The sequence below is a fragment of the Podarcis pityusensis genome, assembly GCF_964106645.2.
Source record: "Podarcis pityusensis genome assembly, chromosome: 11".
NCBI lineage: Eukaryota > Metazoa > Chordata > Lepidosauria > Squamata > Lacertidae > Podarcis > Podarcis pityusensis.
The window spans coordinates 27,214,301-27,239,040 of NC_138036.1; the positions used below are offsets into that span (position 1 = coordinate 27,214,301).

At 41.5% G+C, this 24,740-nt stretch overlaps 1 protein-coding gene and 1 long non-coding RNA gene across 2 annotated transcripts; one reads left to right on the forward strand and one right to left on the reverse strand.

Moving 5' to 3' along the window:
• Nucleotides 1–2,102: 2,102 nt before the first annotated feature.
• LOC308458546 lies at nucleotides 2,103–5,016 on the reverse strand. Its single transcript, XR_013977543.1, has 3 exons — nucleotides 4,933–5,016; nucleotides 4,256–4,469; nucleotides 2,103–2,214 (listed from the first exon to the last, which is right to left on the reverse strand). It is a non-coding gene; the product is annotated as an uncharacterized lncRNA (long non-coding RNA).
• Nucleotides 5,017–6,324: 1,308 nt separating this feature from the next.
• SLC30A5 (solute carrier family 30 member 5) lies at nucleotides 6,325–23,743 on the forward strand. Its single transcript, XM_080972582.1, has 16 exons — nucleotides 6,325–6,568; nucleotides 8,810–8,932; nucleotides 9,805–9,871; nucleotides 11,871–11,956; nucleotides 12,740–12,827; nucleotides 13,236–13,323; nucleotides 13,740–13,816; nucleotides 14,830–15,000; nucleotides 15,119–15,407; nucleotides 16,255–16,463; nucleotides 17,866–18,023; nucleotides 18,841–18,970; nucleotides 19,658–19,883; nucleotides 20,158–20,384; nucleotides 21,204–21,332; nucleotides 22,854–23,743. The coding sequence occupies exons 1-16, from the start codon at nucleotides 6,492–6,494 to the stop codon at nucleotides 23,022–23,024; spliced, it is 2,316 nt and encodes a 771-aa protein (XP_080828708.1). The 5' UTR covers nucleotides 6,325–6,491; the 3' UTR covers nucleotides 23,025–23,743.
• The last annotated feature ends 997 nt before the right edge of the window (nucleotides 23,744–24,740 follow it).

The window sequence follows — 24,740 nt, forward strand, 5'->3', positions numbered from 1 at the left end:
ATTAGTAAATAAATATTACAAAGAATTGACAGCATTCCGATAACAACCTAGCATTCATATAAGTGCTTTAGAGAGGACTCATAGTGTTTTGGGTATCTTCTCTCAATAAAGTACCATTTGGTAATTTATTCAAGCTGCAATCCTTTGTACACTTTTACTCAGGAAGTAACATCACTGAAATATTAGGATTTACTTCCATGTAAAATTGGGTAAGAGAAGCTGGATATCTTCAGTTCCTGATTTTTTGAAGTGGAAATACCTACCTGAACATATTTCTATTACAGTGGTACCTTGGGTTACAGATGCTTCAGGTTACAGACACTTCAGGTTACAGACTCTGCTAGCCCAGAAATAGTACCTTGGGTTAAGAACTTTGCTTCAGGATGAGAACAGAAATCGCACAGTGGCGTCACAGCGGCAGCAGGAGGTCCCATTAGCTAAAGTGGTGCTTCAGGTTAAGAACAGTTTCAGGTTAAGAACAGACCTCCAGAACGAATTAAGTTCTTAACCCGAGGTACCACTGTACATGGATATGATTTTATGCCTATACCATGGATTATATCTGTTATGTACTGAAGTTCTCACCCTGGGCCAGCAGGGGGATACTGTAGATAGTTATGCAAATAAGGGATCGAAAGTGACGTTCAGTGATTGGATAGTTTTAGAAAATTGTTACAGTTACGTTGTACTGGAGCTCTATATAAGCAGGCTGACTGAACCCTTCAGTTCAGTTCTGTTCTGGCCTGTGAATAAACAAGAGCTGTTTGAAGAATCGCTGTGTCGTCTGATATGTTCACCCACAACTTAACACAACTGAAACAGAATCCTGGGGACTGTAGTTTCTTAAAGGTACTAAAAGTTGCTAGGATACCCCTATTCCCCTCACAGAGCTATAATCTCCAGAGTGGTTTAACAATCAAGCCCTCCTCCTAGGGAATGCTGGGAATTGTTGCTCTGTGAAGAGAATAGGAGTCTCCAAACTCTGAGCGCCCTTCTCAATCAACGTAATACAAATACATTAAGGGTTAATTAACCTGAATGAAATTATTTTGGGACAGTATGTCCTGATACTCAACTCTTGCCCCTGCCTTGACAGCCTTGACACCAGGTGTCAAATGGCCACCCTCTGCCCCAGAGGACGGGTGGCATGTCTACACGGCTGAGGTCACATGTGGCCAGCTCCAGTCTCGCCTTTCACAGTTGTTGGATTTTCTCAAGAAATTGTCTCTTGCTGGCACAGCCAACTCAAGCCGGACCTTCCAGTAACTTGGTGCACGAGGCAGGCAGGCAAAGATAAGCACTGTCCACGATGATCAGGCTCAACTAAGATCAGATCAGGGCAAGAGGGTGAAATCGAATGTAATTTCACACACAGAGCCTCCCAGGCCTGGATCACAAGGTGTCAGATTATTCTCATTCCTTTAGTCTGGCAAGCCAAGGAAGACGAGGCTGGAGAGTAGGACTGCAGCGGGCTCCATGAGAAAATAAATCCTGTTGAATGCTGCATAAGTTCCAGGAAATCCTAGGTCACCTCCAGGCATTCAGGGCAGGATTCAGTTGGGCACCAGTAATAAGAGCTTTGTACAATTAAAGTAGATTAAAGTTGTTGCAAGAAATCCACTTTTTAAAGGGATTTTGTGCGTTTAGAAAAAGCCTATTCCATATTACATTTTTTTTTAAATGTATCTAAACGATGAAATAAAGAGTAACAATAACAAAACAAATACAGGTCTGTTGCCATCTGTTCCGCATGCAAATACATTCACCAGGAAGACAGAAACAAGGAATGGAAATAAAGATGGAATCACTCTGCAGCAATCTGCATGTAATATGGCTGGTGGTTTAGGACATAAATATGAGGAACTGGTAAATGTGAGAAATGGGAAACCCTACAAGGCTTGCTGGTTTCCTATGGGCATTTGGTTGGCCATGGTGAGAACAGGATGCTGGACTAGATGGGCCACTGGCCTGATCCAGCAGGCTCTTCTTGGGCTCTTATTTGTAAACATACCAGGTTTAGCCTGCTGTTGGTTACTGTTGTTATTTTAAAGTTGATTTATTGCCCTAGGATCTGCAGCCCTTCAGATGTTCCTGGACTGCAGCTCCCTCCCATCAGCCATGCTGGCTGTGGCTGATGGGAGTTTGGAGTCCAATCCCTCCCCAATCACTGCACAAAGGGAGCAAAGCTATTTAGTTCACTTTAAAGATCGAAACCTGTGAGGAACAGGTTTAAGGATTTAGATTTGCTGGACAGAGTGCCTGAAGAACTATGGGTGGAGGCTCGCAACATTATACAGGAGGCAGCAACTAAAACCATCCCAATGAAAAGGAAATGCAAGAAAGCAAAGTGGCTGTCCAACGAGGCCTTACAAATAGCGGGGGAGAGAAGGCAAGCAAAATGCGAGGGAGATAGTGAAAGATACAGGAAATTGAATGCAGATTTCCAAAGAATAGCAAGGAGAGACAAGAAGGCCTTCTTAAACGAGCAATGTAAAGAAATAGAGGAAAACAACAGAATGGGAAGAACTAGAGATCTGTTCAAGAAAATCGGAAATATGAAAGGAACATTTCGTACAAAGATTACCATAATAAAGGACAAAAGTGGTAAGGACCTAACAGAAGCAGAAGACATCAAGAAGAGGTGACAAGAATACACAGAGGAACTATACCAGAAATAAATGGATGTCTCGTACACCCCAGGTAGTGTGGCTGCTGACCTTGAGCCAGACATCCTGGAGAGTGAAGTCAAATGGGCCTTAGAAAGCACTGCAAATAACAAGGCCAGTGGAAGTGATGGTATTCCAGCTGAACTATTTAAAATTTTAAAAGATGATGCTGTTAAGGTGCTACACTCAATATGCCAGCAAGTTTGGAAAACTCAGCAGTGGCCAGAGGATTGGAGAAGATCAGTCTACATCCCAATCCCAAAGAAAGGCAGTGCCAAAGAATGCTCCAACTACCGCACAATTGCACTCATTTCACACACTAGCAAGGTTATGCTTAAAATTCTACAAGGCAGGCTTAAGCAGTATGTGGACCGAGAACTCCCAGAAGTGCAAGCTGGATTTAAAAGAGGCAGAGGAACCAGAGACCAAATTGCAAACATGCGCTGGATTATGGAGAAAGCTAGAGAGTTCCAGAAAGACATCTACTTCTGCTTCATTGACTATACAAAAGCCTTTGACTGTGTCGACCACAGCAAACTATGGCAAGTTCTTAAAGAAATGGGAGTGCCTGATCACCTCATCTGTCTCCTGAGAAATCTCTATGTGGGACAAGAAGCTACAGTTAGAACTGGATATGGAACAACTGATTGGTTCAAAATTGGGAAAGGAGTACGGCAAGGCTGTATATTGTCTCCCTGCTTATTTAACTTATATGCAGAATTCATCATGCAAAAGGCTGGGCTGGATGAATCCCAAGCCGGAATTAAGATTGCCGAAAGAAATATCAACAACCTCAGATATGAAGATGACACAACCTTGATGGCAGAAAGTGAGGAGGAATTAAAGAACCTTTTATTGAGGATGAAAGAAGAGAGCGCAAAATATGGTCTGAAGCTCAACATCAAAAAAATGAAGATCAAGGCCACTGGTCCCATCACCTCCTGGCAAATAGAAGGGGAAGAAATGGAGGCAGTAAGAGATTTTACTTTCTTGGGCTCCATGATCACTGCAGATGGTGACAGCAGTCACGAAATTAAAAGATGCCTGCTCCTTGGGAGAAAGGCGATGGCAAACCTAGACAGCATATTAAAAAGCAGAGACATCACCTTGCCAACAAAGGTCCGTATAGTTAAAGCCATGGTTTTCCCAGTAGTAATGTATGGAAGTGAGAGCTGGACCATAAAGAAGGCTGATCGCCGAAGAATTGATGCTTTTGAATTATGGTGCTGGAGGAGACTCTTGAGAGTCCCATGGACTGCAAGAAGATCAAACCTATCCATTCTTAAGGAAATCAGTCCTGAGCGCTCACTGGAAGGACAGATCTTGAAGCTGAGGCTCCAATACTTTGGCCACCTCATGAGAAGAGAAGACTCCCTGGAAAAGACCCTGATGTTGGGAAAGATGGAGGGCACAAGGAGAAGGAGACGACAGAGGATGAGATGGTTGGATGGTGTTCTTGAAGCTACTAGCATGAGTTTGATCAAACTGCGGGAGGCAGTGGAGGACAGAAGTGCCTGGCGTGCTCTGGTCCATGGGGTCACGAAGAGTCGGACACGACTAAACGACTAAACAACAACAAAGATCCAAACCTAAAGTTATGATGTGTGTTTTAAACCCTCACAGAAAACAGTGAGAGTCTGGAGGCACCTAAAGTGATGGGGAAATGCACTAAAAAGTGGGGGGGGGGGAGAGAATAATAGGTTAATAGGAGGGTGTATAACCACCGCACAAGGCAAACTAGGGTGAAATCGGGATAAATGTTCGTTGTCGCATCACCTCTCTGCTGACAAGTCAGAATGAATGCTGAGTACAGTGGTACCTCGGGTTAAGTACTTAATTCGTTCCGGAGGTCAGTACTTAACCTGAAACTGTTCTTAACCTGAAGCACCACTTTAGCTAATGGGGCCTCCTGCTGCCGCTGCACCACCGGAGCATGATTTCTGTTCTCATCCTGAAGCAAAATTCTTACCCTGAGGTACTATTTCTGGGTTAGTGGAGTCTGTAACCTGAAGTGACTGTAACCTGAAGCATCTGTAACCCGAGGTACCACTGTAATAACTTGAGACTGTTCAGTTTTGGGGAGGAAGGAAAATTGTTAACAGCATTTATATAGCACTTTTAAGTGTTTGATGCACTACAGATGCAGTATATTGATGTAATTCTTACAATAATCCTGCAATGTGCTTAACCTATAGCACTATTTCTGGGTTAGCAGAGTCTGTAACCTGAAGCGTATGTAACCTGAAGCGTATGTAACCCGAGGTACTACTGTTTAGCCTGGGAATCACCTAAGCTTGCTTTGTGCAAGCGAATCAGGGTGCTCAGTAAATCAGGATGAATGCTCAATAAACGCAGCCTCGAGAAGGTCGGCCAATTGGTGCCAAAGAAGGATAGAACTTTCTTTATGTATGCCACAACAGCAGCAAGAATACTTATTGCAAAGTATTGGAAGACACAAGATCTACCCACCTTGGAAGAATGGCAGATGAAGGTGATGGACTATATGGAACTGGCAGAAATGACTGGCAGAATCCGAGACCAGGGAGAAGAGTCGGTGGAAGAAGATTGGAAAAAGGTCAAAGACTATTTACAGAAATATTGTAAAATTAATGAATGTTAGAATGATGTTGGATAGAAACTAAGTGGTTTTTAGCTGTAATGTTATAAGGGAATATGAAAAAATGGACTATTAATAGGCAAAAATCTAATGTTACAATACTTTAAGATTGAAGACTAGGATAAACAAAGAGGGGAGGGATTTGCTGAACTAACAAACTGAATTGGAATACAGAAAAGGAAGGCGTGAGGAGGTCCGGGAAATAAGCAAATGAAAGATAAGTGATTGAAAGACTGAATTGTTTTTAACTACTTTTATTTTGTATTTTTCTTTTTTCTTTTTCTATTTTGTAATATTTTGAAAATCCTAATAAATATCTTTAAAAAAAAAAAAAAAACGCAGCCTCGAGAAGCCCCAGGAGGCGGTTGCTCCATTGAACTCATCAGGACTTACTTCTGAGTAAATGTGTGTCCTGTGCCCACATTTATTTGAGAACGAAGCCCTACTGAACTTTGGGGAAGGGCAACAGCTCATGGACAAGCTTTACATGAAGATCCCAACAGGTGGATCAGATACCCCGGCGGCAAATGGAAAGGCCATTTCCTGACGCAGATCCTAGAAAGCCACAGCTGCCAGCCAGAAAAGATAAAATACTGGGCTAGACCGACAAAGAGCCTGGCCAGCATAACGCGGCTTCTTGGACTTCTATAAACTCGGTGGAAGTGGCGCGCTTACTTCCGAGTACAGGTATGGGGGAACCTCAGAGCCGCCAGGTGCTTTCCTGAACTACCATCATGCCTGGCCGCGCTTGCTGGGGCTGATGGGAATTGTAGTTCAGCAACTACATCCGGCGGCCAAAGCTTCGACATACCTGTGCTAGAAAACCGGGCAGCTTGGAGAAACACCGCCGACTTTCGGCCGATAGGTGGCGCTGCACCGCATTCTTTTCTCTATGAGCCCTGGCTGGGCGAATCCATTTAGCCAACGGGAGGGGAGGGGGAGCGTAGTCGTTAAAGGCATCGTGCGTTTCCTCCTCCACCCCCCCCAAGGATCCGGCGCTCTCCCAACCTCCCGGATCGGCAGTTCCGGCGTCAAGTGAGGACGTGGCTCTGCCGTTTCCCAGCCTCTTCCTGTTCCGCTGCGGGCCCAGGCCTGCCCGCGGGCCTTGCCGGTTGGCGGAGCCGGCCCTCAGCCCGCGGAGGATGAGGCAGCCCCGCGCCGGGAGCGAAGGCGGCGGCGGCTGAGGAGGCCCGGCCCGAGAGCCGGCGATGGAGGAGAAATGCGGCGGCGGCGAGGTCCTGCCCGGAGGCGGGCGGCTGGGGCCCGTGGACGTGCCCAGCGCCCGGTAACGGCCTGCGCCGGGGGTGGAGCGGGCAGAGGGGCTCCCGCCTGAGGCAGGGCCTGGGGGGCTCGAGGGGGGGCGCCCCCAAACTCACCCCGACAGGCGTGCTTAGGGGGCGCGGAGGGAGACGGCCAAGGGGCGGAGCATCCCGGGTTGAATCCCCGGCGCCTCCAGGGAGGGTCAAGAGGTGCCTCATCCTGGGCAGCCGCTGCCAGTCAGGGCGGACCATGCTGAGCTAAGATGGGCCTCTCGGTGTAAGGCAGCTTCCTATGCTCGGCCTGCTCTGCAGGGAAGGCTGGCCTAGGCTCAGAAGGACCCGGGCATTGTCTTGAGCTATGCCCGGCCGTCCAGGCTAAGATTAGGGATCATAGCTGTCAAGGTTTCCCCCTTTTTAAGGGAAATTCCCTTATTCCGAATAGGATACCTCGCAAGAAAAGGGGAAAGTTGACAGCTGTGTTAGGGATGCCAGGTTGAAGGAGCACAGGACTTCCTATACCAGGGGTCAGCAACCTTTTTCCACCGTCCCTCAGACCAGGCCGGACTATATTTTGAAGAGAGAGAAAAATGAACGAATTCCTATGCCCCACAAATAACCCAGAGGTAAATTTTGAATAAAAGCACACATTCTACTCACGTAAAAACACCAGGCAGGCCCCACAAATAACCCAGAGATGCATTTTAAATAAAAGGACACATTCTACTCATGTAAAAACATGCTGATTCCCAGACCATCCGTGGGCCGGATTGAGAAGGCGATCGGGCCGCATTCGGCCCACAGGCCTTAGGTTGCCTACCCCTGCCCTATACTGTTGAATAAGTGCTCAAGGGCTCCTATTGTTATCAGAAAGAGAGCAGTCACTCTGACCCGCTCAAACAATGAAGAACCTTGTGCTCTCTTTGAAGGCTTGCCAGCTTCTTAGGGCATAGGCTTTGGTGAGTTGGAGTCCACGCCATCCGATGTAGTGCCTAACGGTAAATTGGGTTCTGGAAGTTTGTGCCCAAAGAAACCTGTTGTGTCACGAGACTTGGTGCTCTTGCTGAAAGAAATGAACAAAGCTGCCCTTCTTTGGAATTTAAAACTTAGATAGTTATGTGGAATCGGGAAACTCCTGAGATATGGTTAGATTTTTCCTCCTGTATCCAATATTTTTACATGTCATGCTGCGTCTCCCAGATTGCCTCTATGGTAAAGATATAGGAGCTACACACATGTCTCTTCTTTGCATCTGGCTGGCCTAGTGACAGGTCCAAACCCAGAATGTGATCCTATATCTAAACCTTGTGTTTAATAGGGAAAATCCCAAATTGGACAGCTGCTGAGATTTTGTGTCTAGTTTTCCATTCTGTGTAGCTAGTTCTCCATTCTGTGCAACTCCCAGGAGCCATTTAACACATTGTCAAACTCCTACACAGAAGTAACATGGTTTCTGCAAGTAGATTGCAATATATAATTTTCCTGCTGGTATGCATATCTCACACAGCAGTATGTGCACAGCAAAGTGCATGTAGGTAGGATAGTCATCTGTGATGACTTGCAAGTGGGGAGTGTGTACGAGTTTGGTAGCTTGTGAAGCAGCATGAAAGCTTCACAATCTCTGGATCTAGCTTCCCTATATAGGTTTCATCTGTTTAGTTCAGTTGCACAGGTGGCTGTTGGATAACTAGGCTCACTTGTTTGCTAAGGTTATCTTTTAGTAGACCAACCATGTTAAGTAAGCAGTATTTTGAGTTGCATAGAAGCATGCTTGTTCCATTCACACATTCCCAGACCCAGAGTTCAAGTTCTATGGCGCATGCAATGACTGGCAGGCTGGTTGCAGTGCCTCCTATCCCAGAAGTCATCTTGTTCTTTTAAATATTGGAGCACAAAAATCCATAGTGATAAAGCGTTTTGTGCTCCAGGCATATAACTGCATACATTTTGACACATCAACACTACAGCATTTGATAAACAATGTTGAGCTGAAATTATCTATTTCATAGTATTCCAGTATAAGGATGCTTTGAAGAGTAAACAGACACATCCAGGCCCCATAGTTTTGTTTTTGTTCAACCTTTTGTTTAGGCACAAAAAGTTATCTGCCAGGGGCAATTAAATATTATGATCAAGAGTAAGTTGTGTTTATTGACATGGTGCTCTAAATGTTTGCTTTTTAGAATAATATAAATTGAATATATTTAAATTTTCATATCTAAATGCTTTCCAATATATCATAAAACTTTTTTCCCTTTTTCTCTCCCCAGCCTGACTAAATATATTGTGTTACTGTGCTTAACTAAGTTTTTGAAGGCTTTAGGATTGTTTGAATCTTATGACCTCCTGAAAGTAGTTCACCTTGTACAGTTTATCTTCATAGTGAAGCTTGGGTAAGTTGACTTTTGATTACAGCAACTTCTATTGAGGTTAATTTTATATCTTTATTAATTTTATAACTTGCTTTTTTACTAATCATAGATTTACAGTTGATAATGTATTATTATTATTATTATTATTATTATTTATTGAATTTATATACCGCCCTATATCCGGAGGTCTGTAGGTTCAGATGTGATGCCTCGTAGTCAACAAAGCAAATCCCTCTTGTCCTCATTTATTTTCACAGCTAACTAGTTGGTATTCATCTGCACCAGTGTTTTCGCTGAACATAATTGGTACCAAACCACTGTTTAGAACCATGGTCAGAAGTATGTTTGCAAGCTGTTTTGGACCAAACTAGTGGCTAAGAGGGGATGCGGGTGGAGCTGTGGGTTAAACCACAGAGCCTAGGACTTGCCGATCGGAAGGTCGGCAGTTCGAATCCCTGCGACGGGGTGAGCTCCCATTGCTTGGTCCCTGCTCCTGCCAACCTAGCAGTTTGAAAGCACGTCAAAAAGTGCAAGTAGATAAATAGGTACCGCTCCGGCAGGAAGGTAAACAGCATTTCCGTGCGCTGCTCTGGTTCGCCAGAAGCAGCTTAGTCATGCTGGCCACATGACCCAGAAGCTGTACGCCGGCTCCTTTGGCCAATAAAGCAAGATGAGCGCGTAACCCCAGAGTCGGTCACAACTGGACCTAACGGTCAGGGTTCCCTTTACCTTTAGTGGCTAAGAGCTCATTTTCTGTTTTGTAGGATTAAGATTCCAAATGTACTGATACTTAAAATAAGTATTTTAAAACACATAGCCAGTGTTGGTTTGAACACTTGCCTTCTATAAACTGTAATTTCACTTGATTTAATGGAAATCCCAATTTTTCATAGGTCGGCATTTTTTATGATTTTATTTCAAAAACCATTTTCATCTGGAAAACCTGTCACCAGACATCAGGTGAGTATTATAGATGTGGTTTATATATGTAGCTTGTTCTTCTAAAATGTAAACTTTAAGAACTAAAACTACTTTTCTCCTCATGGGAAACTTCTTGCTGCCTTGGGGCCACGGCTACATGGAAATGAATAAAAGTTGTGCAAGAGCATTAGTTCTTATTTTAGTGGAGCTTGCATAGTAGTTCCTCAATGGATTTGTTCCCTATAGAACTTTTGAAAGTTGCATCCTATGGGGGAACTTTGTACTTTTATCAGCTTAGGTTTAATCATATTGGCCGTTATGATTTCTGGGTATGCACATGGGATGGTGGAGTAATTCTGCTTATTAAGGTACATTTTGCCAATTTGAAAAAATTTCAGCAGTTCTGCAGCGGGCTCATGTCCACTACAGTGGAACCTCTGTTGTCGAAGGTAATTTATTCCGAAAGACCATTCAACTTCCGAAATGTTCGACAACCAGGTGCAATTGCTGGTCAGCAAATTCCTTTTAAAAAATGGAGAAAAGCGCCTCAGAAGCCATTAGACTTCCAAGGCGCATTTGAAAACGGAAGCATTCACTTCTGGATTGTTGGCGTTCGGGTTCCGAATTGTTCGGCTTCCAAAGCGTTCAACAACCAAGGTTCCACTGTATCATATTTAAAAGGCTCCCTATAGCTGTCTGCCCGCCTGTCAAATTTGGCTTGTGACTATCCTAATAAAATGTAGCCCACAGAGCAAAAACGGTTCCCTACCCTTGATATAGTACACGGAATTGTATTATTTGATACTTTATTTTGTGGGGAGTGGAAATACTTGTGCTATGTCAATAAACTTCCCTGTGGCTGTATTAAATCAATCAAACTGTTCAAGAGATTTGTCATTATGATTTTTATCTGGACAATGCTCTTGTGAAGCTAAGAAGATATAGTATTTGGGGGGGGGGTGTCTGAAAAGTATTTTAAAAGTAAATAATTACCAAGATTGTCAGTTTAAAGTTAATTTGGAGACTAGTTCTCTGCATTTCGAATACTTAAAGTGCCTGTGGTTTGAATAATTATATGGACATTAGGTTATATGTGGAAATTTGAAGATCTAGATACCATAGAAGAAAGGGAATCAATTTGTCAAATCTTATTGCGGTAGCTAATGGTAGCCTATCTGCCATGTTACAGGCTGAAGTTGATATTGTCCTCATGAGTGCTGGGTTGCATAAAGCCCTACTTCTTTGCTCAGTTAAAGACTCCAAATAATAGCTCTCCAAGCAAGTGGCTTTTAGGACAAATTGACACACATGTTTGGGTTAAACAATGTGAGGATTTTCCCATAGAAGCCTTAGTTGAGGTTGCTAAAAACTATGGATCTGCTCTACTCTGTGTTGAAAGCATCCCACTCAACTGGTTGTCATAGATTGACTAGGAATTTCTGAATGAACTAGATGGAAGACAGTGCTTGATTTCCCTGTCAGCTCACTGCATTGCTATGCTGGATGTGAAGAGCAGCACTTAACCTCCTTAACCATCTGCATAGAGGCTAAGCAGCCTGCTTGGGAAGGAATGAAGCATTCAGCTGCTCCTCTGACATCCCACGGTCCATGTCTGCTAGTTGCACAGGAAATGAGTTTCCTCTTACATGCCCAGCATCAAGGAGATTGGTGGCAGCTGAATGGACAGCCTGCTTTCTTTCTTTGCTAGGCATGCAGCAGGTGAATAAGCTCATCCAGCATAGAAATATGGTGTGGTGGTGGCTGGGAAAGACTGGGAAAGAGCTACCAGTCTGCTGAGTTTCTGTGCTGGACATTCATGGGATGAAGCCCTTTCTTGTGCACCCAGCAAAGAAATCAAGTGGGTTGGCAGAGCAGGTGAGAAGCAGTCATTTCTAGCCTGCGGAATAGAGTCATGGTAATGATGCTTAGGTTGTTAATTTGACCTCATTTGAATTGTATATCCCAAGTAAAATCAGCAGTTGAAATGTTAACTGGTAATGGTTATTTCTAATGATTGGGATTATGTTTTCTCTTACAGTGGATCAAAATAGTTAAACATGCTGTCGTTGGCTGTGTAATTTCCCTCTTGTGGTTTTTTGGCCTCACCCTATGTGGACCTTTAAGGTAAATATATTCTTGTCATGGTACTTACTGTAGATATCTAAAATGACAACTTGTTTATTCACATAAAGAACGGGTACAGAACTGGATCAGGCTAGCAGTCCAGATCCTTACCTTTTCTACCCCCTGCAGACCACCCCACCTGTCACCTGACATTCTGACACCAGGTAACCCATTTTCACCGCTGTGGATTGAAATTAAGTTCTGCGGGCACAAGTCCTGACAATTGGGCCTCAACAATCAGCTGGCTGTCGTAGCTTCAAAGCACCACTTCCCAAATGTAGAAATCATAGAAATTTCAGAATAATTCGGTTTCCATGGAGACCACAATGATGTTCTTGAGACTGGCCTTGTATGATGGTGGTTTGTATGATGCTTGGCAAGCCTATATTCAGATATTGTTGTAACCGTTTGGTTAGTAGGAATCCAGGAAGTCATTCAGATGATTATAGCAATAAGAAACCACACAAAGCTCACACAGCTTCACAGTGACTCTTCCTCTTTTTTGTGATGACACTTAAATCAACTATTTTTAGATAGGTGTGTAGCATTACTGAAATATTGGTGGTAATGATTTCTTGATATTCAGATGTACACCATAATTTTTTTTAAAAAATAAATCTAAAAAAATTATTACTACTAGATCTGCCACTGAAAATTAGAATTGTAGCTAAATGCATCTATTTAATTGCTTGTTCAGACTAAATTTTAACCCAATTCATGCATGTTAAAATTATTTCTATTTACTGTTTGTCATAAATGAGATTTGTATCTCTTGTTTTGCAGAACTTTGTTGCTTTTTGAGCACAGCGATATTGTTGTCATTTCACTGCTCAGCGTACTGTTCACAAGTTCAGGAGGAGGACCAGCAAAGGTTAGCCATTTATTTTGTGAAAATATCCCACATGTTTTGGAATATAAAAGAAGTGACCATAGCATTTGTCTAAAATTCATAAGAATATCTACCTAACTGTAATTTTGTAATTTTAAAATACTCCTTCATGGAGTGTTTACAGTCTTGGTGGAAAAACCTTTTAAGACTATAATTAAGATTCATTATACCAGGAATTATTCTAATGAAGGTCAAAGAAATTCAAAGCACAGTATATTGTATTCAGTTTATCAAGATAACCTACATCAAGGCAGATTTAATTCCCTCTGTTCCCTGCCTCACCCACCAATCCAGAGGTATATTGAATTAAATTTTATTGAAAGTTCTTGGCATATTTCTGTTTTCCTGCTTTCCTGATCAGCTTTCCTATTGCTATTTTTTGTTTTTCAGACAAGAGGTGTGGCCTTTTTCATTATTGCTGTGATCTGTCTTTTGCTTTTTGATAATGATGACCTCATGGCTAAAATTGCAGAACATCGTATCCTTTCTGACCGTGTGTAAGGGATAAAATTATGTTCCAACTACCCAATTTAATTTAGACACTGATTACTGCTAATGAAAAAATATTTTCTGGCATAGTTTTGTGACTGTACTGCAAAATATCAGTTTTCTCTTTTGTGCAGTTTAAATTCCTGTGTATTGTTTCTAATTCTTACGGGAGTATTTTCAAGAGAAGTGTCTTCTGTGAAATGTGTACCATTCAATTTAGGTCACATGAATTCTTAACCTCCTATGCTTCCCTTCCTATAGTTATTAAGCTTTGTTTAATTTATTCAAGGAAGCTATTCACAAAGATGGGAGTGCTTTTCATACTTGTCTGCTCATATCTGTTTATGACTGAAAGGTAGGGGTAGGACTCCATTGCAGAATTTTCCTGACCTTTACTTTCTTTAGCTGAAGGACACCATGACAGTGCTCTGACACACTTACTTTACACAATCATCGCTTTCTTAGGAGTTGCCGATCATAAGGTAAATGCTGCTCATATGATGAACTGTTGAAAAAGTGCACAAAGTACATAATGTTAGGAGCCTTGAATGGCTTGCTCATGGCAATAGTGCAGTTCTTAAATGTCTTCCGGTTCTGTTGCATTGCTTTGTTGATTCGTTTCAGCAGCAGTTTTCAGATATGTGCAACAGGTGTGCGTGTTTTATTTGTCGCTTAAAGGGTCATTTCAGTAACGGCATTCTTACTTGAGAACAATAACCATTTAAAAATAAGTAACGATTAAAATACACCATCAAGTTTGGCGTACGATAACATAACATACTGGTGTGATTTTAGCAGCTGCTAATGCTCAGCACTTCATAAGCTGCCTGTTCTTCACCCTCAGTCTTTTTCCATGCACAGCTTATTTCAATCAAAATTCTGTCCATTGATAAAAGGTTGCGGAGTTCCTAGAACCTTAGCATGCAGATATAAAGGCATCTTGTAATTTCCATTCCACTGTTGAAATACTTACTGGGATCTAACCATGGAGTCCATCTTGCACATTATAATTGGTCAGAAAAAAATAAATAGGAATGAGTTGCTGAATTTTGTTACTTTTAAACTTTTGCAGAACATTCTTAGTAACATAGAGAAAATGAAACACATTTAATATAGAACAGCATAGAACACTTAAGGTAGCATGCAAATAGGTCCTGTTATAGACAATCACACACATTTTTAATTTAGCTTGCTCCAGTTTTAGCTATGTTTGTTTATCATAATAGACTAGAATTTTTATTTAGGAAATATAAGCATGGATGCCATTGGAACAGTATAAGGATTAATTTTATTAACTATGTTCCAGTATTGGAAGCTGCCAGTAATGTATGTGCAGTTGAGAGACTAAGAATCCCCTATGCATAGAATTTCTGTGCACCAAATAAGGTGGCAGGAAAAAAAGTAGTGTTTTCTGGGCCTATCAAAATAATATTTAAAATAGATTTACAATGTGTGATTCTTAAGTATACTGATATTACTCTCCCTTCCTTTGCAGGGTGGAGTAATTTTGCTAGTGTTAGCATTATGCTGTAAAGTTGGTTTTCACACAGCTTCCCGAAAGCTCTCAGTAGATATTGGTGGAGCCAAACGTCTTCAAGCACTGTCTCATCTTGTTTCTGTCTTCCTTTTGAGTCCCTGGGTGATTGTTTTATCTCTGACAACAGAGGTAAGTAGCATAACCACTGACAAATGGCTTTCTGGCAACTAGATTTATAACCACAACTACTGTGAATGCAAACTTGTTTTTGCCACCGGAATTGAATGTTTGCATCTTTTTATTGCAGAGTAAAGTAGAATCCTGGTCTTCTCTCATCATGCCCTTCATCACAGTTATCTTTTTTGTCGTGGTTTTGGACTTCTACGTAGAATCTGTGTGTTCCATCAAGATAGAAGTCTCAAAGTGTGCTCGTTACGGATCCTTTCTCATTTTCATTAGTGCTCTACTTCTTGGCAACTTTTGGACACATCCAATAACAGACCAGCTTCGAGCTATCAACAGACCAACACATCAGGAAACCACAGAGCATGTTATTTCTGGAGGAGTGGTAGTCAGTACCATTTTCTTCATTTTGTGTACGTATTAGTAACTTCAGAAGAATGGTGACATGTGCTTAGGACTGTTTCTTATTTGGATAGAAAGAAATTCAACATGCCTTGTTATCACAGAATTTGTGGTCTTAGCTTTCATTTGCATTATGATCTTAAGGGACAACTTATTTGATCCTTCACAATTGTAGTGATACAATGGGAAATTGTTCCTCTGTTTCTTCTATATAGTTTGTATGTAGACAGTTCTAAACTGATCATTGGCTTTTGCACTTGTACAAGTGTTTTAAAATAGGACTAGGTTTGTGGGTTGTCACTTCTCTCTTACTTAACTGCTTGTGGAAACATTGGTCAGCTTCTAAAAGGTACAGCCTTTCCATGAAAGCTTGAGGTAATAACCCCTGCCTTTACTTCTAGAGTTAGCTTTTTCTCTGTATTCCCTGAGCCACCCCCTTTGGAAATTTCAGCTTTGGTTAATATGACCATAGGATTGAGGCTGCATCAAACCCAGATTAGGGGTCAATTCATTTGGCCTTCACACCTGAGACTTTTCTCCCCCAGCAAACAGGATGAATGAGCAATAGTTTTGCAAAAATCTCTGCATTAAACATGCAAAGTATCATGGACCTTGAATTCTCTTGCCACATTCTGAGTGATTAGCAGGTGCACAAATGTTCCAGTTCTTGTTTGTAGCTAAAATGCTTATGGGTTGTATACAGTGAAGTTATACTTGGGGGTAAGTCTCATTGAAATCAATGAACCGAAGTTAGCCATATTCATTCCAATGGGTCTTCCTTGAGTTGGACTAACATTGGGTACAACCCTGTGTTACAGGACTGTTACAAAACGTAAACAACATATGCTTTCTCTTCAGCTGCCAATATTCTCTCCTCCCCAACACGAAAAGGACAGAAAGGCACTCTTATAGGCTATTCTCCTGAGGGAATACCATTGTACAATTTTATGGGGGATGCCTTGCAACACAGCTCTCAGTCCTTACCTCGATTTATTAAAGAATCGCTGAAACAAATTCTTGAGGAGTCTGACTCAAGGCAGATCTTCTATTTTCTGTGCCTAAATCTGGTAAGTTGGTTGTTTTTTTAATCCCTTTGAGGAAATTATTTCTGGTTTTGGTGAAGTGGGGGTAAACTTAGGTTTTAAGACCAGATATGCAATGGAAGGTGGTGGTCTCTCCATCATTGGAAGTTTTTAAGCAGAGATTGTGTGGCCAACTGGCATGGATGCTTTAGTTGATATTCCTTCATTTCAAGGGGGAGTGGGGAAGTGTCTGATTTCTGCATGCTTCCCTCTGCAAATGACTGGCATCTTGACCTGTTCTCCAAGCCACTACTTTGTCACTAGCCCTGTTAAGGCATCTTTGTTCCCTTCGTAAACTTTTAATTTGTTGCATACACTATTACTTTCAGTAACGAAAGAAACTTCAATAGATCATTAACTGGAACAGTAGCTCAGTTGGTTAGACCATCATGCTGATAACCCCAAGGTCGAAGGTTTGAAACCCCACCACCACCACCACCAAGGTTGGGACAACTGCATCTTCCTGCATTGCAGGGGGCTGGACTAAACTACCGTATTTTTCGCCCTATAGGACACACTTTTTCCCCTCCAAAAATGAAGGGGAAATGTGTGTGCGTCCTATGGGGCGAATGCAGGCTTTTGCTGAGCCTGGAGAGCGAGAGGGGTCAGTGCACACCAACCCCTCTTGCTCTCCAGGCTTCAGGAAGCTCTGCGCAACCCTCGGGAGACTGGCGCGACTTCGCGCCGGTCTCCCGAGGGCTGTGCAGAGCTGCCTGCAGTCCCGGGCTTCGCGCAGCTCTGCGCAACCCTAGGGAGCCTGGCTCGAAGTTGCGCCGGTCTCCCAAGGGTTGCGCAGAGCTGCCTGCATTCTGAAGCCTGGGGCGCGCTGAAGAGCGTGCCTGGGCTTCGCGCAGCTCTCCGCAAGCCTGGGGAGACCGGCGTGACTTCCCGCCGGGCTCCCTAGGTTTGTGGATAGCAGACTGTTCTCAGGGCTGGGGTCGGGGGAAGCTCGGGCTTCCCCCGTGCCTGGGGGGGAAATAAAAACATTTTTCTTTATTCCCCCCCCCCCAAAAAAAACTAGGTGCGTCCTATGGAGCGAAAAATACGGTAGATGATCCTCACTACAGTTCTGTGATTTTACTATTTTCAAAGTTCATTTCTAAGTTATTCCAAAATGTTGATAACATTCTTTCATAAAAGGTAAAAGGAAATAAAGCATTTTTCCATGTCCTCGTTTTAACAGAAGCAGACATTTTAAGACTGCAATTTTCATATTGTTACACTGAGTAGTGTGTGGAAGTTTTGATTTCCTCATTATATGTGAGCCCCTCTCCTCAGACTGGAGTTGCAAAAAGGGGAGTTTCAAAATATGTCAGGCACATGCTTCAATGAGTAGTTTTATGTATCATTTTCACAATGAAATCTCTGTTATTCACTTTTGTTCTAGGCTTTTACTTTTGTGGAATTATTTTATGGTGTGTGGACCAACAGCCTAGGTTTAATCTCAGATGGATTTCACATGCTTTTTGACTGTTCAGCTTTAGTTATGGGTCTGTTTGCAGCACTGATGACTAGATGGAAAGCAACTCGCATATTCTCCTATGGGTATGTATGTTGAACTAATTATAAAGACCTATTAATACTAGCTGAAATAGCACGAGATGTAGAAGGACTGTAGCTCATTGACAGAGCAAGTGCTTTTTATGTAAAAGGTCCCAGGTTCAGTCAGTGACTTGCCCAGGTAGGGTTGGGAAAGGTGGTTGTTTGAAACCCTAGAAAAATGTTGCAGGCCAGTGTAGACAATTCTGAGCTAGGTGGCTCAATGGATTGGCTTCGTATAAGGTAGCATCCAATATTAATGAAGGTTTGTGGGGGATTATGTTGTGAAAACAAGCTTTCCAGGTTAAACTACCCCAGTCACATATTAGAGTCTAATCAAACACTTCTCACAACAAGGCAATTATTTGGCTACTGTGGAATTGATTTTGTATACATTTGTATTTATTTATTTTCCATTCCAAAGTTTTGAGGGGGAAATGTCAAATGGAAAAACATAAAAACCTTCCCATTTAGCCATCCCTTTTATCCCAGAAAATCAGAACTGCTTAGTATTACTTCCTGAAGATTCTTGTCTCTCTTTCTCATACATATCTTTCTGAGAAACATAGCAGCCTGACAAAAAAATGTCACTTTCTTGTTACACATTAGCAATTTGTGTAATAGAGTAAGCCTGGAAGTCAAGCAAAGTCATATACATCAGGCTAATTGACTTCATTGGTTGAATAATCATGGGTTTTCTGGCAAAATAGTTCAGGGTTTAGCATAATTCAATTATTAGACTACTTTGGAATTGTTTTTATATGTCTTTTATTCTTTTTTTACATTCCAAATGATTTTTTATTCCTCACTTTCTTAATTCCAGGTTTGGCCGTGTAGAAATTCTCTCTGGGTTTATTAATGGCCTTTTTCTCATGGTAATAGCTTTCTTTGTCTTCATCGAGTCTGTGGCCAGGCTAGTTGATCCTCCAGACATTGATACCAATATGCTGACTGTGAGTTTATAACCTTATTTTCTGTTAATACTTGATTTATTGCTCTTAAAAATTCTGATCTGTATGGTAGAAACAAAAAAAGTTTTAATCTCTCAAACATTGCTCTGGTGCACCAGCTCTGTTCATTTCACAGTTGTTTCCATAAGATTGCAATGCATATGAGAGGCAATAAATAATACTTGGCTGGAAATTCTTACCCTTAACAGTCATAACGCTTTTCCTCCAGGGCAAAGGCTATAGCCACTGTTTAGGAAGATGCTCTCATCTTCACTTTTCCTGCTAAAGTACAAATAGGTCCTTGTTTTCTGAAAAAGGTCTTAATATTGTACATGCTTGCAACTGTTCAGTTACATAGAGCCAGCACAGATGTAATGCTTCTGAACTGGGCCACATAATTCCACCCTCTTATTCCTATTTATTTATCTCTCCTCTCCTCCCCCCCACCCCCCCGGCTTCCCATCTCTCCCCCTAAGCCAGGGTAGAGAACCTGTGGTCCTCCAGATGTTGTTGTACTGTAACTCCCATCACCCCTGACCATTGGCAATGCTGGCTGGAGCTGATGGGAATTTGAATCCAGCATCTGGAAGGCCACCCCTGCTTTATACTGTATGTGTTTGTCGTCGTCCCCGCTTGGCACAGTTAAAAGGAGTAAACAGTTTAAAGATTCTCTGTCTCTCCCTCATGCAGCCTGTCTCTGTTGGAGGATTGATAGTAAACCTTGTTGGTATCTGTGCCTTTAGCCACGCCCACTCCCATGGGCCTTCTCGGGGAGGATGCCATGCACACGACCACAGCCATTCCCACCATGGACACGGCCATAGCCACAGCCATTCCCATAGTGACCATGGGCACAATCATAATCACGGACACTCGCATGGGGCACTGGGAGGTGGCATGAATGCCAACATGAGAGGTAAGTGGGGGGCAGTAAGGTGGTTGGGTTTTGGGGTTTTTTGCAAATTTATGGGGGGAGGGGGACAGTACTAAAAGGGAAGTTGTAATAAGGTTGTTTGGTTTTTAAAGATTTCATAATAGAATGGTCAGTTTAAAGGGTCCAATACGATGATAGGAGTACGTTGGCATATCAGGTCATGTTGTGCTTTTCCAATGCATGCTCACTGTTAATGTCTGTTTAACTGCCAAATTATGTATTAATGATCTGGGAAATTTTTGTTTGTTTGTTTCAGGAGTATTTCTGCATGTCTTGGCAGACACCCTTGGCAGCGTTGGCGTGATCATATCAACAATACTCATTCAGCAGTTTGGCTGGTTGATAGCCGATCCCCTTTGCTCCCTCTTTATTGCTACATTGATTTTTCTCAGTGTGATCCCACTGATAAAAGATGCCTGTCAGGTACTCTTGTTGAGGCTGCCACTAGAGCATGAGAAAGATCTGCACATGGCTTTGGAAAAGGTTAGAATTTACTGCCCCTTGGGGGGGTTTTCTTCACATTTGCTCATGTGTCATGAAATTTAGAATTTCTGCAGGACGTTTTAAGTACTCCTCATTGTCAGCCACATAACATCCTTTTGGAAAGGGCCTTGTTTTTAGGTTTGTTCACTTTCAATCAGCAACCTTTGCAAAACTACAGAGTTCAGATTACTTCCCCCCGCCCAAAAAACAGTACAGTTTATTCTACCACTTATGTCAGAAGCTGCTACTCAGACTAAGAATCTCTCTCTCTCTATATATATATAATATTTTTATTAATTTTCACAAAGACAAAATCATTGCATTAAAGAAAAAACAAAACATATTTAAAACAACTATGTAAACAATCAATTTTAAATCCACATTCTCGGATTACTTGAATCCCCCAATTTCCCTCCCCTCCTTCCCCTGGTTCCTTTGTATTATTTTCATATATGCATGTCTATAAAATCTTTATCTCTAATTACCTCCAAGTTTACACATTGTATATAACATTACAAGTGTTTTTTAAAATCCTGCTAATGTATTAACTTGCAGACTAAGAATCTTCCAAGGCGTTCAGATGCACTGAGGAGAATAGTGTGCAATTTAAAGAGTATAGAATTTAAAGCATTACACTATCTTTGAAATAAGGCTTGCCTTCACAAATATGTGCTGATACTTTAATACAATGATTCTTTTATTATATAACTGTGATTTAGTGAAAACCAGGTACCGAGAGAGCGGTAACATCAAACAGTGAAAAAAATACTATTACAAGTTCTGCATATGTATAGAAATGTTTTTTGGGGTTTTTTACAGATCCAGAAAATTGATGGTGTCATATCCTATAGGGATCCTCATTTTTGGTGTCATTCTGCTAATGTTGTGGCAGGCACTATACATGTGCAAGTAATGTCAGAAGTGATGGAGCAGAGAATTATACAGCAGGTAACTTCGTGTGTTCGCACTTCGCCTACCAAGGCCCACAGAACTAGTTCATTCTTTTAGATTTCTCCACACAGTTGTGTATGTGGGCACTCGGCAGCGTAAACTAGATGGTATATTATAAGCTGACAGCCACCTCTGTAATAGCGACTGCTGGATATTGCTCATGGTGCTCTGTAGATTTTTCTGCTCTTACACTTTCTGTGAGATTCCATATTCAGCTGGGCAGGTGTTTTGGCAAACTGGGGCCTCATTTCTTCACCATCTCTGCAGCATGTTCCAGCAGTGAAGGTGTGAAATGGTGCTTTTCCACCCGCTTCTGGTTGTTTATTAATTTAAACAGTTTATACACCTCTTAAAGCAACAGTTTCTGCATTGTTTGCAGTAAGGTTACAGAGATAAAATAAGATGTCAAAGAGATAAACAACTACCTGACATTTAGAAGACATCTGAAGGCAGCCCTGTTCAGGGAAGTTTTTAATGTGTGACATTTTAATGTATTTTTAATCTTTGTTGGAAGCTGCCCAGAGTGGCTGGGGAAACCCAGCCAGATGGGTGGGGTAGAAATAAAAATTATTATCATCATCATTATTATTATTATGCTTGCTGAATTTTATTTTTTTTAAAAAAGCATATTCACCAAGTGCCTGAACATCCAACAAGGTGGAGCAGGGTGCTCTCTGACCTCAGCTGGGAGTTCTGCACAATACTGAATGCATGGCTCCTGGTGGATGCATTCCATGTGTCTAAGCAATGGGGGACCGTTAACAGTGACTGCCCTGAGGACCTCAGTGACTGGGCTGGTGTGCCAACTACAGCCATTTTTGGACATGGGTCACTTGGCCATGGAGATTCTTGCATCCATGACTCCAAGACACAGAGCGATATGCTCTGTGTGTCTGGAAGCCCAGCTACTGCAAAATGCAGCAGCTAACTATTGGTGGAAAAATCTTACTGCGTCCTTGTCTTTACCAGGGTGTATTAGTCTCTGGGGCTGACACCTTTTTAGAAGCATCGCAACACATGTATATTTTGAATGGCCTGGGATTTCAATAAATGGTGGGGAAATTTAAAACAAACTTCAGTTTTTGTTCTGTATTCTTCAGAAGAAGTTGCAGTAAGAGCACACTGAGCCTCCAAGACAGACAAACTATAAATAGAGCCATGTCTGGGGTGGAATAGTGTGTTCTAGTCCTCATCCCTGCGTCTTCTATGCTTATCATTGCATAACTGCAAAATATACTTTCCATCATAGTTTGTAGACCTGGTCCTGCACCATGCTCTCTCCAGTATCCATTTTTTCTCTTTAGTTGTGCTTGGAAAGAATAGATTCTAGGTAGTCATTTGAGCTCAATAGGACTCGCATGCAATCTTATTGGTTCATGCAATTCTTTGTGGAGGGGAGGATGTAAATCTCAAATGCAAAGTGATACCACTTCTCCTTTGTGCAGCAAGATTGTGTTTCTTAGAGCTCCAAATAAACATTTCCTGAAGATGTGATGGTCGTATTTTTATTCTGTTCAGGTTTCAGCAATTCTTAAGGATGCTGGAGTTAATAATTTAACTGTCCAAGTGGAAAAAGAAGCCTATTTTCAGCATATGTCTGGCCTCAGTACAGGATTTCAAGATGTCCTTGCGATGACAAAACAAATGGAATCCATGAAATACTACAAAGATGGCACTTACATCATGTAACCGGAAGCTGAATCTGTAGGGTTCACTGTCTGTATTTCATCAGGTGAATTTGCACATAAATGTACAGAAACAAATGCCGTATATATTTGGATTTTTAGAAAATGTTACATACCTTTAAAAATAAGATCAAGAGATTTAAGAAGAGGTGGGTTAAGTAGAACATATGCTGTATATGTGGAAATACTGGCAATGTAAAAATACTGTTATTTGGTGTCTATTAAAGAAATTTTGCTATGTGATTGTGGATGAGCACAACTATATTGCACATTTCCCCCCAAAAGGAATATCAAGCATTTCTCTACCATCTCAAGCCTAAAGAAAATAATTTTAGGTTGCAACAGAAATAGCCAGACTCCAAAAAATGACATCTTCAGAGTTATTTTGCTGCTGTATGTGTATGTGTATCTACACATTTTTAAAATGGGTTTTTCAAAGTTCATTAGATACAAATGAATATGTACAATTTTATATTCCAGTTCTGTATATAATCCTATTTTCTAAGCACAGCTTTGTTAAATAAGGAAAAATAGATTCTACCAATTAAAAATTGTCACTGAGCTGAGCTAATTTTTTAAAGAAGAAAAGTTATTTTAACAATTAGTCAGGGGTATAAAATACATTATTTGTTCTTGCGCTCCTATGTTTCTGTTCAGTGGGAAAGTTGAATAACTAATTGGAAATTTGAACCACTATGTAAAATAAACATTTTATAATTTTTATATATTTCTAGTGACATATTATTGATTACACCTTAAAACTTGACTTATAGGATAGAAAGATGTCCCAGTGATGAGACAATTTAGTTCTGTATGAGTTTCTTCTTAACTGGCCTAGTCTGTAGTTAATGATTTATTGTAAACATTGAGATTGTTCCTGCTTTGTCTCTTCTCTCTAGCTAGCAGGAGTAACAAACCACATAGCAATTTAAAAAGCACATGTCCCAATACCCAATTGGTAGACCATGCTTCTCGTATCCCAGCAGTGTAAGAACTGTCAATTTATTCCTACTCTCTACTCCTGTTCATTAACTATTACTGACAGTTACAGAAAAAATGGGGTTGACTTTATAGGGATTCAGTGTTCCCTAAAACTGTTATCAGTCAGAAAGGTAGGATCCAGTGAAAGCAAGGAAACCCTTTATTTTCTGTTGCAACAGAGTCCGCCCCCCCCCCCTTTGCAAGGAGGTGAGGACCAAAGTCTGTAGCCCCTTTAAAGACTTTTGAAATTGCCCTACCTAGGCAGTCTGGCCATTCTTTTGAGATGCTTTAGTTTTTGGATCCAGGTCCCAGGCATACCCTATTCATATACAAAATATGCCCTCAAAACATATGTAGGGTTTGTAAGTGAAAAGAACTTATCCAAGATAATTCCTTCTGCAGACAAAATCTTTGGAGTCATTAAGAGTCAAGGTGACTTCAGGATTGTTCTCCTGTACTATTTCAGACATGTGGCTTGAATGTGTGTTTACTATGTGCATTTATGAACATTTATTCTATATTAGAGACACTAGAATTTTTATAACAATTCCATAAGAGTACCTCCCTTTACATTCCGAGACTGCTAAACATACACAGGAGACTAAATTCATGAGATTGATTTTCACCCCTTATAGTCTATAGACTTCCATTTTCTGAAGGAAACCGCCTTCTAGTAGCTTCCAGTACTTTGCTTGTTTACCACACTGGCATCCTCTTGACCTTGAGCTATGTTGTATAT